The 15,918-nt window shown below is 41.7% G+C and overlaps 1 protein-coding gene across 2 annotated transcripts in view; it reads left to right on the top strand.

The window, feature by feature from the left end:
* The window catches only part of MTMR9 (myotubularin related protein 9), a 36,041-nt gene that overhangs the window by 11,600 nt on the left and 8,523 nt on the right, over window positions 1-15,918 (top strand). For both annotated transcript variants that reach the window (XM_089528802.1, XM_089528803.1), the window contains exons 5-8: window positions 799-972; window positions 4,357-4,574; window positions 8,066-8,227; window positions 9,577-9,718. In XM_089528802.1, coding sequence (XP_089384928.1) covers window positions 799-972; window positions 4,357-4,574; window positions 8,066-8,227; window positions 9,577-9,718 — 696 coding nt within the window. The remainder of the gene's footprint in view (window positions 1-798; window positions 973-4,356; window positions 4,575-8,065; window positions 8,228-9,576; window positions 9,719-15,918) is intronic.

The following is a 15,918-nucleotide window of genomic DNA, read 5'->3' as shown; positions in this document are numbered from 1 at the left end:
GACTTAGGGTGAACCTGTCATGGGGTTTTCTTGGCAAAATTTGTTCAGAGGGGGTTAGCTTGATCTTTCTCTGAAGTTGAGAGAATGTGACTTGCCCAAAGTCACCCAATAAGTTTCCATGGTTGATGAGAGGAATTTGAATCCTAGTCTCCAGAGTCATAGTCCAACTCTCAAACTGCCATGTATGCTCTCCAGAACTGTATATGTGGCTTAAGTTGTGCCATAGAGTTGAAAGAGGGGGAAGGACACATATTGGCAGGCTATGCTTAGCCTGTATCTGAAGGATGTCATTTAGAGGCTGGAGTGAACTTGTTTTCTGCTGCTCCAGAGGCTAGGATATGAACCAATGAATTCAAGTTACAAGAAAAGAGATTCCACCTAAATTTTAGGAAGAATGTATTGAGTATAAGAGCTTTCAACAGTGGAAGAGTGCCTTGGAGGATGGTAGACTCCCTTTTTTAGATGTATTTAAACAGAGTTTGGATGGCCATTTCTCAGGGGGGGCTTTAGTTGTGTTTTCTAATATGGCAGGTGTTTGGAAGAGACCTTGTGTTCACTTCCAACTCTATGACTCTATTCTTCAAATAGATGGATGTTTTCACAGTCATAAAAGTCTAGAAAACCATGTTGAAAAGAGGCTTCTGCTAGCAGCATAAATGTCCTGTGTTCATAGGGACATCTGCTCCTAAAAGTTGATGGATTAAAGTTCCAGTAATTTATTATTTTAGACTTCCCCTATTCCCTAGGAAACATTATCCATTATTGTTAATAATCCTCAACTTGTCTTTTCCCCTTTAGACAAATGAATGGCGGTTGAGTTACATCAACAAAGATTTCTCTGTCTGCCCATCTTACCCACCCATAGTCACCGTCCCTAAGTCGATTGATGATGAATCTCTATGCAAAGTTGCCACATTTCGCCATGGTGGACGCTTCCCAGTCCTCAGCTATTACCACAAGAAAAATGGGATGGTAAGTTGGGCACTTGGATTGGGAAAAGTACATGGTGGTTTCCTAGGTACAACCCAGATATTAAAACCGTACATATTTTTCATTGCAGCTCTTGGGTGCCATGACCAAAAAGGATTGGGGGGGGGGGGCGGGCTGGAGATGGCAGGTGCCTCAGGGTGGAAAGTGGAGAGGAACTTGGTTAAACCCACTTGGAAACCTAAATATGTGAGAACAATATTAATGAAATGCTGCTCATGGTGATAATGCCTATGGAGATGGGGGAAATACACACACACACACACACACACACACACACACACACACACGCTGGCGTGCCTTATATTGCAGGATCTTAGAGTAGCATGCATATAAAAACAATTTAAACAATTTAGAACAATTTAATTGAAAATGACAAGGAAAAGTTAAACACTCTAAAATTAAGAAAACATCCAGTGGTGGCTGTGCTGGCCATTTAGCAATTCAAACAAAAATCCACCAAACAGTGATACCTTTATTGACGAACCAAAATGCACAGTATACATGTTGCAAGCTTTCAGAGCTTCACTGGCTTCTTCATCAGGCAAGGTAACTGGATTGGCATGTTTTACCTCAATACCATCTAATTTAATATATTTCTGATGCAAAAACATGGAGACTTCTTGAGAAATCCATTGTCCTCTGGCTACAAAGAGACCTGTGACCTCATAAAGATAGAGATGTATTGGACTGCAAAAGAAGAGTCTTTGTTGAGATACAAATGGTTGTTAAATTTCCTGGACTTTGAAAATTTCCCAATTGCCACATTATAATAATAATAAATAATAATAATAAATTATTTGTATTTTCCCACCTCTCCCAGGTGGAACGAAGCGGGATTACATCCTAGTATAAAAGTACAGATGCAAAACACAGCGATAAAATACATAAGCATTTAACAATTAACACAGAGTATCAAAAGCGACAGTGGGAAAAAGGTATTCCAATCCTGATCATAGAGATTTATCCATGTGTTTTATACAAGATCAGGTGGGTATGCTCGCCAGAAGAGATCTGTCTTAACTGCCCTCTTAAAGGCCTCCAAGGAGGTAGTAAGACAGATCTCTTCCGGGAAACTGTTCCGTGGCCAGAAGGAGGGGGGCAGCCTGCAAGAGATGCTCCCCATACCATCTTAACTAATAACAGAAACAGCAAAATGCAGGCCTTTGACTAACATCTTCAGTTTTTCCCCATCCTGTTTGGTTTGTAACACCTTGCCTGATGAAGAAGCCAGTGAAGCTTTAAAATCTGGCAACATGTATATTGTGCATTTTGGTTGGCCGATAAAGGTATCACTGTTTGGTGGATTTTTGTTTCAACTCTAAAATTAAGTATTTTAATAAAACATTAAACAATTTACCAATTAAATTAAATCAAAGCATTTAAACAACCTGTACAGATTTGGACTAGCTTCTTTGGCCTTGTTTTAATCCAGCTCTGTAAAGAAGCCATCATCAGCATCAATTGTACCTCCAAAGAGAGGGCATTCCACATGTAGGATGCCCCAGTGGAGAATCTCTCCTTCTCATCCTTATGAGTAGCCAGCTGTCCCCCTTTTTTGCATTTAAAATATCACTACTTTTTCAGTGTTGAAAGAGAAAGAGTAGTATAGATTCTGCCTTTGTAGTACAATTGCACATCAAGGTCACATTCAGATCATGAGGAGGCATCTCTTAGTCCTCTGGTCATAATATTAAAAGGCTGCAAGTCCTCTAGAAGAGTCTTGACTGGGAAGGCATCTTTAAAATGCCAAGAACCTCTTGACAGTAAGCGCTATTTGAGAGTGGAACCAATTATTGGTGGTGAGGTTTCTTTCTCTAGACATCTTCAAAAAGAGGTTGGACACCTACCTGCTGGGGATGCTGTAGCTGGAGTTCCTGAATGGAATTCAATCAATGGAATAGGGAGTTGGGCTCAGTGGCCTAAGGAACATCTTCGAATTTATCATTTGGTGATTCTGTGAATCCCTATAGAGAGTTCTGTGGGTTCCAGTAGAGCATCAAGCAGGGGTCCTTTGGGAGAATGCATGTTTGACCTTCTGCGGGTATTTGTGAGGTTGTCTTGGAACTGAATTCAAGCAAGAATTATGTTACAGCAGTACAAATCAAGTCTCATTGTGGCATCTTTGTGCTCAAGCTTAGTCTACCATGCTTGATTTCACCTTAACATTAGGAAGAACTTTCTGACAGTAAGAGCTGTTCAACAGTGGAACACACTCCTTTGGAAAGTGGCGGAGTCTCCTTCGGAGTTCTTTAAACAGAGGCTGAATGGCCATCTGTTGGGGATGCTTTGAATGAGAATCCCTACATGTCAGGGGATTGGACTGGATGGCCCATGAGGTCTGCCAGCTCTGTGATTCTATGAAAACAAAGTGTGCTAAATGCAGTTCAGACTTGAAATCTAGGATTGCAACTTAGACATCCATAGTAATTTCTCTTCTGATACCCTAATATTGAATGATTGCATTATTACAAGGATGAGAAAACTGTGGCTTTCAATACTTTTTTTTAAGGCCCTTGACTCTGCCAGTCTCCCCAATTGTCCCTTTTTTGCCTCTCTTCAAAATCTCCACAAGTTTTCAGTCACCTTTTGAATAGATTGCAGGACCCACTTGCACAGTTTAACATTAAACACACCATGTCCCCACCCCCCAAAAACAAAAAAACAAAAAACTGAAGTCAACTTTCACCCACCTCTGTACTCACAGGGATCTTGTAGCACCTATGAGATTAATTCAGCAAAAGAAATTGTAGCATTAGCTTTCATAGATTTTGGTCTACTTCCTCTGATGCAGCTTATGTTACAACTTCTTTCACACAGTTAGTTTCAGAGGTGCTACAAGACCCTTTGCATACTGATATTCCAGACTAACACAGCTATGTTTCTGAATTTCACCCACTTCTGGTTTTTTTTTTTTTTTGGGGGGGGGGGGGGTTGGTTTTTTTATTACATTGATCATCCACATGGTCCCTGGGCAATCCCAGAGCAGAAAATGGGCTCCCGGACCCACCAGAGGTTCTCATCGGTCCATTATTATATATGTCACACTGCTCCTGCTCTACTCACTTTGAAAAGATGTACCAGGTAGACCTGTTGTTCTAACCTGAGACACAGAATTGTAGCCAGAGTATGACAACCAACTGTTCAAGGCTTCTTTCAGATTTAGGCTGCTTTTTCATACTAATACCTGATGGGTGGCTTAGCAAGTTACCTGAAAGGCTTTCCTTTGCTGGGCTGGTTTTTGCTGGTTTTTAACCTTTGCTGCATGATGGATGGCACTGTGGTTTGATTCATGTCACCGACATCTTAAAACCACTGAATAGGCAACCAAGCTATGGCTCTTAAGTGGATTCCTTTTGGCCCTTCCAGGTAATGATGCGTAGTAGCCAACCTCTTACAGGGACCAATGGGAGGCGTTGCAAAGAGGACGAGAAGCTGATTAATGCCACGCTGAGGGCGGGCAAGCGTGGCTACATCATTGACACGCGGGCCCTGAATGTAGCCCAGCAAGCCCGTGCTAGAGGTGGAGGCTTCGAGCAGGAAGTGCATTATCCCCAGTGGCGCAGGATTCACAAGACCATTGAGAGGTGAGTCAAGGAATAATATGTGATTTGCTGTCAGGTATCTCTACACAATTCCTAGGCTATTCCTGTGAAGTCTTAGGTCAGGAAGTTGAGGGACTGGAGGTTTGTGGAGTAAAAAGCTTTGAAGATCAGGCCTGTTGAAAATAGCCTTTCTTTTTAAAAATCATAGTTGATCCTCCAGTAATTTTTTGAAAACTGGGCAGATACGACCCACCAAGAGAAGTCAGCTTGGTGTTGTGATTTGAGCATTGGACTATGACTCTGGAGACCAGAGTTCCAATCCTTGATCAGCCATGGAAACCCACTGGGTAATCTTGGGCAAGTCGCACTCTGTCAGTCTCAGAGGAAAGCAAACCTCTTCTGAATAAATCTTGCAAAATAATAATAATAATAATTGGTTCACCTTAGGGTTGCCATAAGTCAGAAATAACCTGAAGGCACACAACAACAACAAACAACAAATGTCTGTCTATTTATCTAGGCTGTTTGGTGCCACTATTTCAGCTGCCATAGAATCATAAATGCAAAAGTCCATTGTGGTTCCTCCACATTCTTGTATTGTCTGGAGCAGTTGTAACAGTTTGCCTTAGGGTCATCATAAATTGGAAATGACTTGAAGGCACAAAACAAGAACAGATATTTCACCAAATTCTAGTGGAAAACACAAATGGCCCATTGATCCTCCAAATTTGCCCACCACTCCCCTTAAAAAACTGAGTTTTGTGATTGTATAGATGAATTTGCTTATGCCTACATACTGTATACTGTATTTTCTGGCATATAAGACTACTTTTTAACCCAGGAAAATCTACGCCGGGTGTTGTCTTATAGGGCAGGTGCTGAAACTTCCAAGCCAGACTGGGAGAATCTGCAGTCGCCACATATGGTGGGGGAGTTAAAAAACGGCCACAGCTGCATCCCCACCGTATGCAGCGACCATATGAAAGCAGCAAGGGCGGTGCTGTACAAGTATGGTAAAAGAAAACCCACTCACTAGGATTCGTGGAAAGAAATGACTTAACGTGGTCCTGATGACAAGGTGAGGGGTGTCTCACCGGGAAGGTGTAAGCAAAGGGCAGAGCAAGCTGCAGGCGTCCGGGACGCCTGAGGTATGGAAAAAGAGCCGTGTTTGCACTACTGCTCTGATAGTCTTGGAGACAGGGAGGGCTGGGCAGGCAGGGAGAGCTGACCAATCTAACCAGGCTTTGTATACAACAAGTTTTCCTGCTAAGTACCTGCATGTCATAAGCATTTGAATGAAAATTACCATATTGAAATCAAATCTTACATTTTTAAAATTATTATTTGGTGTGTGTTGGAAGAGGGGTAGTCTTATACGGCGAGTATATCCCAAACTCTAAATTTTAACTGGAAAAATTGGGGGTCTCCTTATACGCCCCGTTGTCTTATATGCCGGAAAATACGGTATACTGTTCCTTGTCATGCCATGCCTTCTCTCCACTAGAAATTCTGCTCAGTATGATTACTTTGATACTTTGAAGTCAAGTGACATGTTGCTACTTTAAAGTAAAATCTGCAGTTGTTGAGATGATCCAGTTTCACACACATGTGGCATGACCGTGAACTCAGCTGTCAACTTAATGCAGTAGTTTATAGAATCCAAATTATAATGCCTTTGCAGATCAGCAAAAGGGGTCTTTTGCATGTTGAAATTCAGTCTACGCATTTCTTTAATTCCATCAGACAAATTTATTTATTTAATATGCCTTTCTCCCAAACTGGACCCAAGGCAGCTCACAAAAGATACCCCAAAACAGTACAACTTTAAAAACAGAATTATAAACATCAACTAAAACAAAAATATACAATTTTTTTACAAACATGCTAACTTTAAAATATATAACCATTAAAAACATACAAAAGTACACACTTCAATAAGAAGTCTCCATGGGTGCAATTACATATTAATAGCCTGCTTGAAAAGAAAAGGTTTTGCCTGCTGGCAAAAGAAGAGCGGGAGGGAGCCTCTCATGAGAAGGCGTTCCAAAAGGTAAGAGCAGCTACTGAGAAGGCTCTTTCTCTCATGTCCTTACCAAGTGAGCCTGTGATAGTTGTGGGGCCAACAGAAAGACTTCTCCTGAAGATCTTAGAGTTCTGGCAGGTTTGTATGGGGGCAGATCTTTCTCCAAACCTCACCTTTTAAAATGAAGACTTTTACTCTAGTCCTACCCATGCTGTGACTAAGCTCAGAGTGCATGTAAGAAATAAAGGATTGCATATCCTTCCAGTTTCCAAAACATGCCTGCATATCACTTCTTCCTCTCCTCCTCCTGATGCACCCTTTAGCTTTTATGATCTACCTGTTGAGTTTTCAGGGAGAGAACCCATGAGAACTCCCAGTCTGGCTTGCTGGGATCTACTTTTGGGTATTACACATGTATTTGTAAATAGTTGCAAAAGTAAACAGCACTAAAACTCCAGTTGTGTCCCCAGGGAGCAAAGAAAAGCAGTATATGACTGCAACCAAAGGATGGGGAAGTTGCTTATTTGGGCTGCAGCTGCCAGAATCCTTCTGCCATAGCCATTGTGTACCTGGGTGGAGGCCAGGTTACAAGTTGGGGTTTCTTCCTGGGTAATGCTGGTGGTTCAGTTACATGCCACCATTTGGGAACCTCACAGTTCAAACTGACATTTCTGGTTCATGTATGGCCAATAATTCTTTTTAGCCTGTGCCAGCATGTTATCCAGCTTGTGCTTATCTCTAGTTCTTGTCCTGCCAGTCTGGGCAGAAAGCAACACAAACATGCCCTTTTTCTTTTCTGTTCGCTTTCAGTGTGCAGATAAGATAGTGTTGTGCAGAGGTAGCAAACAAATGGGTGGTGTAGATCACAATGTACTTACAAATGTAAGGTCTCTTTTTCCAGTCTCTTTCTACTATCAGTTTTGCAGCTCAGAGAGAGCAGTTGGTGAATGATTTCAGTGGTGTTATAACCAGGAAGGACAGAGATTTAGTTAGGTGTTTTCAGGGCTTCTAACTCTTCAAATTCCCCTCTGGATCCCAGTTCTTCCTAGAAAAGGGGGGGGGGGGGACATCCTTGGATGTATTTTGGAAGAAGCCTTGGTCTCCGGAAGACTCAAAATGTTTCTCTTCACTCATGCAATGCTTTCCTGAGCTTGTTTCATCTCATTTTTGGGTATCTTTAATTCCAAATAAAAAGTCTGCCGAAATATTTTCAAGCTTTTTGTAGTGTAGGAACCTACCCTATTCTTTCCATGTTATTTCTGCCTCTGTTACCAAAGTTTCACTTGAAGAAGTAAAGCTCATAAACACAGCCACTTCGCTAACTGAGGTATACCTGTATTTTAAACTCTATGCCAGTTTTCCAAAGTGAAGGCTCCTTGGTGCTTAATATTCATGGGTCCATTCGCTTGACCACTGATTTGTGCGAACAACAGAAAGCATTTCCAATATAATAATACTACCATCAATAGACTTTCCAGGAACAGTCTTTTGTGTTCCCTCCTCCCCACAGGTACAATATTCTTCAAGAGAGCCTTATCAAGCTTGTGGAGGCTTGCAATGACCAATCACATAATATGGATCGTTGGCTGAGCAAACTAGAGGCATCCAACTGGCTGACCCATATCAAGGAGATCCTCACCACAGCTTGCTTGGCTGCTCAATGCATTGACCGGTAAGAGTCCCTTGAATGATTTTTGAAGTGATCTGGAGTGTAGGCTGTTTCATGTACCATCTGCCTGAGGTATATACCCCAAATGGTTTGGCTTCTCATAATTAGGAAATTACTAAGAGCATGCTAAGAAGAGACCTGCTCAATCAGGCCAGTGGTCCATCTGTTTCACTATCATATTCACAGCAGTGGTCAGCCAGAGGCTTCTAGGAAATTAACAAGAAGTCTTAACAGCTGTTGTAGTGTTCTGAGCAGCTGCTATTCATTGGTATGGTATCTATTAGGAAGGAGTCATGTTTAGTAGACATTAGTAGGCCAAGACCAGTCATGTTTAGGAGACGTTGATAGACTGATACTTCTGTAAATTGGTTTGCTCTCCCTTTAAAGCCATTTTATATATTAATCTGGGGGACAGGCATTGAGGCTGCATCTGCACTGCAGACTTAATGCAGTTTGACAATACAGTAACTGCCATGGATTGGTGCTGTGGAATTCTGCTATCTGTAGTTTTTTTGAGTTATTTAGCCTTCTCTGTCAGAGTGCTGGTGCCACCACAAACTACAAATCCCAGGATTCCATAGGATGGAGCCATGACAGTTAAAGCAGCATCAGAAGCCTGAAACTCTTAAGAGCCTGTGTGATGTGTTGATTTCAGGGTTGGATGGAGACTTGGAAGTTATCAGTGATAGTCCCTAATGAACCATGAAACTAACTGGGTGACTTGAGCCGGCATCTGCCTGACTTCAGTCAAAGGGTGGCTGTTGTGGGGTTAAGGTGGGGAGGAGGAGAGCTCCTCTGGGTAATTGGGTGAAAGCAGAATATAAATGCAGCTGACAGATTAATAATAATGATCCTTCTAATCAACTAATGGACCCTCAAGCCTAGTATCCTATTTTCTTCAATGAGCAGCCTTGAAGGCCAGTAGCTTTTTCTTGTGACTTGTCCCACTTGCAGAGTTGCTGGGATTCTGGTTATGCTGCCTCTGGAATTTCCATCTGGATATTATGTCTGGTAGCTGTTGATAGACCTTGTCTTCCTCCTCTTCCATGAATTTACCAAAGTTTGTAAACATTTCATTTTTGGACTGTAGGTCCCAGCATTTCATGGTGGAGCTTTCATCTTAAAAAGTCACTGTTTCAAGCTTTGTCTGTTCCCTTGTGAAAGCCCTCAAACCCAGTATACTACATTGCATCTTATGACATTAAATCAGTACAGCTGTGCATCATATGACAACTTTTTTAAAAAAGGCACTTAATTGAAGCTGGAGTTTGGACGACAAGCTTGTTCCATTTTAGATCTGCTTTTACATTATGATTGTACCCTGCCTTTAGTGTTTACCTCTCTTTTCCTAGGGAGGGGGCATCGGTCTTGGTTCATGGGACGGAAGGCACTGATTCGACACTGCAAGTGACCTCTTTGGCTCAGATTATTCTGGACCCTAGATGCAGAACCATTCGTGGTTTTGAAGCTCTCATTGAGAGAGAGTGGCTGCAGGTAAGAGCTGCAGGTCTGTTTACCTGGCCAAAGAGATTTGTCTGAACCTGTGTAATGGTTTGAGTTTATTCCCAACCACTGATTCTAAAAGAGATTAACATTCTGCCAGCAATTTTTCTATTCAAATTGAAATGGAAATTAGACAGTTCTTGAATAGATTGCTAGGATCTGTGTAGTAATGCTGCTGTTGGGCAAACACACAAACTCAAATGCATGCATGCACAAACAGACACCCCTCTAGCAGAGGAAGATGTTTATCTCATTCCTCTTGATACCTGATATCATGCATGTCTGGGCCATTTTAATCCAGGGTGGGTTGATTATTTCTAGACAATTTTCAAACAGGGATACATTCTCAATTTTGAAATTCTCAGTTTTGAAATTTGCCTATGAATTTGTTGCTATAACAAATCATTGTGGTCTACAGTTAAACACTGCCTTTATAAACTGATGTCTTCCATTGCTGTAGCTTTCAAAGCGTGTTAGCCTGTCACAATGCAAAAGGGAGAATTGATGTCTATATAGGACCAGAAGACTCAAGCAGCACCCTTAAGATTTTCAGCATGAGCTTTTGTTATGTTCAATGATGGAGTATAGTACTATAACAGCCACAGATATTAAAACACCCTTAAGGAAATACTTACTTAAAACAGGATACATAGCATGCAACTAATCTGTCCTCACATCTACCATGATAGCAACATCATGGGTCCTAACAATGTCACTCATAACATCAGAGGTGTATTCACTTAGTCATTCTCAAAGTTGATACTTGCTATCATCTGTCAGCAGAGCCCAAAATTTGGATTTGCAAATCCAACATTTCCCAAATACAATGCCTGGTAGCACCTAACAAAACATTGCTTTTCTAGTAAATGGAAGGTAAACATTTCTATGGCATTGAGTTAGCACGAGAACTGTCTCATCACTTTGGGAACTAGTCATATTGCAATATTCAAGCACACAAACTTATATCACACTGCTCATACAGGCTCCCTGTAAAGAATAGCAGGTCCTAGAGCCTAATATTGTATGTGTGTTTACATGTTCTTGTGCATGTGCTTGTTTGTCTCAGTAGACTGAGGGAAGTAATAGTAGTGCTCTATTCTGCTTTGATCAGACCTCACCTGGAACATTGTGTTCAGTTCTGGGTACCAGAATTCAAGAGAGATGTGGTCTTGCTGGAGCCTGTCCAGAGGAGGGAGACCAAGTTAGTAAAAGGCCTTGAAACCATGTCCTGTGAGAAGCATCTTAGGGAGCTCTTATGTTTAGCTTGTAGAAGAGAAGGTTAAAGTGTGACATGACAACCATGTTTAAATTTTTGAAGGGCTGTCATATTGAGGACAGAGCAAATTTGTTTTCTGATGCTTCACTTTGCCTCAGTCTTCCGAGAAAAGGCAAAGGGTGCTCAGCCTGAGGAAAATGGAGCAGAGGACACAATAGGAGAAATGCAGCACAGAATAAGTAAAGAGGGAGTGAAGGAATGCTTGGTTAATCTAGACGAAATAAGTCTTCAGGACCAGATGACCTACATCCAAGAGTATTAAAAGAATTGGCAAATTTAATTTCAGAGCCATTGGCAATAATTTTTGAGAACTCCTGGAGAACAGAAATCCCAGCAGACTGGAGGAAGGCAAACGTTGTCCCCAACTTCAAAAAGGGGAAAAAAGAGGATCCCAAGCATCATTGCCCAGTTAGTCTGACATCAATTCCAGGAAAGCTTCTAGAAAAGGTCATTATACAGAGAGTCTGTGAACATTTAGAAAGTAATTCCATAATCACAAAAAGTCAACATGGATTTCTGAGAAACAAGTCATGCCAGACAAATCTGATCTCTTTCTTTGATAAAATTACCAGCTTGGTAGATAAAGGGAATGCTGTAGATATCGCATATCTGGATTTCAGTAAGGCCTTTGACAAGGATTCCCCCCCCCCCCCCATGATAGTTAGTAAAATGTGGGCTAGACAATGCAACTGTTAGGTGGATTTGTTATTGGTTGACTGGCTGAACCCAAAGGGTGCTCAACAATGGCTCCTTTTCATCCTGGAGAGAAATGACCAGTGGGGTGTCCAGTGGGGTTCTGCCCTGGGTCCAGTGCTATTCAACATCTTTATCAATGACTTGGATGAAGAAATAGAGGGCATGCATATCAAATTTCCAGATGGCACCAAATTAGGAAGAGTAGCTAATAACCCAGAGGACATGATCAAAATTCAAAGTGACCTTAATATATTAGAAAGCAGGGGCAAAACTAACAATGAACTTCAACAGGGAGAAATGTAAGACACTGCACATGGCTAGGAAAGAAAATTAAATGCATAGATGGAGGACACCTGGCTTAACAAGAATATATATGAAAGGGATCTAGGAGTCCTAGTAGACCACAGGTTGAACGTGAGCCAACAGTGTGATGTGGCAGCTAAAAAGGCCAATGCGATTTTAGGCTGTATCCGTGGAGATATAGTGTCTAGATCAAGGGAGGTCATAGTGCCACTCTATTCTGCTTTGGTCAGGCCTCACCTAGAATACTGTGTCCAGTTCTGGGCACCACAATTCAAAAAGGATGTTGACAAATTGGAGCGTATCCAAAGGAGGGCCACCAAAATGGTTAAGGGTCTGGAAACCATGCCTTATGAGAAGAGACTTAGGTAGCTGGGTATGTTTAGTCTGGAAAAGAGATGGTTAAGAGGTGATATGATAATCCTGTTTAAGTATTTGAAGGGGTGTCACATTGAAGATGGAGCAAGCTTGTTTTCTGCTGCTCCAGAGACTCGAACATGGAACAATGGATGCAAGGGCTGTTAGACAGTGGAAGACGCTCCCTCCGAGAGTGGTGGAGTCTCCTTCTTTGAAAATCTTTAAACAGAGGCTGGATGGCCATCTGTTGGGAGTGCTTTGGTTGTGAGTTTTGCATGACAGGGGGTTGGACTGGATGGCCCTTGTGGTCTCTTCCAACTCTGATTCTATTATTGTAGAGAAGGAGTAATGGGTTCAAACTAAAGGAAAAGAGATTCCACCTCAATATTAGGAAGAACTTCCTGATGGTACAAGCTATTTGACAGTGAAATATGCTGTCCCAGAGTTCTTGGAAGTCTGGATGGCCATCTGTTTGGAGTGCTTGATTATGTCTTCCTGTCTGGCAGATTGGAAGTGGATAGCATGGCCCTTGTGGTCTCTTCCAATTCTATGATTCTGTACTTCCCTGGTGGAATGAGGTGCCCACAGTAAAAAAAATACTGTAGGTATTTCACTGCAAATTTGTGGTGGAAAGGCCACTCCATGTCTGTTACTCAGGATCACTAAATGGATCCGTCCAAGTTCAGGAGTCACTAAATGCTAGCTCCTGGGGAGCAACTACAGGAAAGAGCAGTAAACCCCCATGCTTGGTATTGGTGGGCTTCCCAGAGGCATCTGGTGAAATGATGGATTTTTGTCCTGATCCAGCAAGGATGATGTTTGTACTTCAGATTTTTGTGGCACAGGGTATGAAATTATTTTGATTACTGCTGTTAAATCCTAAAAATCCTACCTAAATCCACCACCACCACCCCAACACACACACACACACACACACACAGAGACTAAGATTTGCTTGTAGCCATTTGTGATCTTAATGCTGCAGTTATCTCCCTCCAGCCTACCCTGCAATTTGGGATTTGGCTTTTTTTTCCTTCCCTGCATTCGCTCGGGTGGTGATGTAATGTGACATTACGTTGCAAAGCTGGCTGGAAACTGCAGGGTACATTCATGCACTGGCCCTCCTTTCAGAGGTAACTGCCAGCTCACAACAGTCAGCTAAAAGCTCCATTATAGGTAGTAACATAATAGGCATTGAAAGACCTGCTCAAAACACATAGGTGGGGGGTGGAGAGCTACTCTTTAATCAATCATGGCAGAAAGGGCATTAGTACACATCTAAGAAGCAAACATGTAAATGACTTCAGAATTTCAGAAAGGCTAGACTGATTGGCTTATGGAAATGGGAAGGGCTAACCCAAGAAGGTTGTAAGAACAGCCCTCCTGGATTAGAGTTTGGAAATGTTACTCTTTGGGGAACTACACCTCCAAGAATTCCTCAGCCATCATGAGCTTCCAAGTGGCAAATTTCATAGCCAAAATGAAAAAGCCACTCTAGGACATGGAACTAGATCAGACCTTAGAAAAGCTAGAGCTCTTTTTTTTCATCTTTCTCCTTCCTCAATCCTTCACTGTTTTTAAAAAAGTTTTTATTTTATACAGGTTGAGCCTCCCTCATCCGAAATTCCAAAATCTGAAATACAGTTTTTGCAGGCATCCATTATGGAGCCCCCCCCCTTCAAAAACGGAAAATTGCCAATATTCAAGCTCCACTGGCTTGAATGGCGGTGCACTGGCTTGAATGGTGGTGCATTTTGTCCCCCTCCGTTTGCCGCCTGCGAATGGACAAGGAACGCGGATTCCAAGTTCTCGAAAACGGAAGGGCAACTGTACTCCCAAAACCAAAACATTTTCCTGTGTGGCTGAGATAGGAATGTCTTTGCGTTCTGATGGTTCCTTGTACACAAACTTTGTTTCATGCACAAAATTATTAAAAATATTGTGTACAAAATCACCTTCAGGCTGTGTGTATATGTATATGAAACATAAATGAATTTTGTGTTTAGACGTGGGTCCCATTTCCAGTATAGCTCATTATATACGTATACGCAAATAACAAGTATTCTAACATTTAAAAAAATCCAAAACATTTTTGGTGCCAAGCATTTTGGAAAGGGACTCTCAACCTGTACTATTTTTTTAAAAGAGCCTTTAGCTTTTCCAATGTTAGTTTCCTTCCTTGCTAGTTTCCCTCTGCTCTTCTGTCGCTTTCTCTCTCCTTTGTGCCTCTTTCTCAAATATGCCATCACAACAGAGAAAATTAAAACCAAGTGTGCCGAAACAAGACCCGCTTCTCAAAGCTGTTTTGCCCCAAGATACATCTGTTTAGTCTAGGATGCTGCCTCCTCTGGGGGTTGTGAAGATGTACACATAACAGCATCTCCGGAACCAGCTATACTAACAAAGCAGTTGAATGAGATTAATAATAATAACATAACAACAACAACAACACACCATCAATTAAAAACAAACTGTATCAGTTAAAAACACATAACATCAGTTTAAAACTACAAATAAGGCAAATATATATTGAAACCATCAATCCACATTTAAAGATTCTTAATTTAAAATTAACAATTAAAAAAATCATTTGGATAGGTCTTTGTATTGAAGTGGGTCCTCCTTGTCCCTCTGACTGTACAACCACTGAGGCATTGGAGTTAGTTTCTGTCCTACAAAAATTAGAAGTAGAGGTAAGAATTCAAAGACATGGCTGTGTTAGGCTGGAAAATTAGTATGTAAAGGGATCTTGCAGCACCTTTGAGACTAACTGAAAGAGAGATGTTGGTAGCATAAATGTTTGTAGACTTGAGCCTTCTTCCTCAGATGCATAGGAGAAGATGCATCTGAGGAAGTAGGCTCAAGTCTACGAAAGCTCATACTACCAACTTTTTTCTTTCAGCTAGTCGATGCTACAAGATCCCTTTGCATTAGAAATAGAGGATTTAGCTTCCAAGGAGGCTACTGACGATAAATATTCAGAGGAGGCTATGAAAAAGGATATGGCAGCTTCTTCCCCTCCAACTCCACCCATGCTTGTTGCAGTGGCCGCAGCCCCAGTTTCTTCTGCAGTGCGTGAAGCGCAAAATAGTGTATGCATGTGCTGCAACCTCTCACGATGACCATTTTGAAGCCTGGACCATAGAGGCCAGCCATTATCAGCAAGGCAGTACCATGACTGGTGCAGTGCCTATACCTTTTCCTGTGCCCATGTCCTTCTTTGATGAGGGTACGTCACTTCAGCAGATTTTCTCCATAGTGGCAAAGGAACCTAAAGTAATTTACCAGTCTCCTCCTGTTAGTCATGGTGCCTCTAAAAGACACAGACATGGTCTTCCCCAACATAGAAAAACAGATAGCAAGCTGACTTAACAGCTTGCAGTGTCAATAAAATCTTTGGTAGCTGAGAACCCATCTGATGATGATTGAGTCACTTTGCGTGGACCACACAGTCAACACCCCCATGCTATTCAGGACTCAGATGTTATTTCTTTCTGTACAAGCTACTTGAGAAACTCAAGTGATCTAGAAAATGAGAAATGCTCAGACACTGGGGGGCAGC

Source organism: Sceloporus occidentalis, unplaced genomic scaffold (genome assembly GCF_023333645.1).
Source record: "Sceloporus occidentalis isolate IW3139 unplaced genomic scaffold, rSceOcc1.0.p SCAF_6, whole genome shotgun sequence".
Lineage (NCBI taxonomy): Eukaryota > Metazoa > Chordata > Lepidosauria > Squamata > Phrynosomatidae > Sceloporus > Sceloporus occidentalis.
This window is presented reverse-complemented; position numbering and strand designations above follow the sequence as displayed.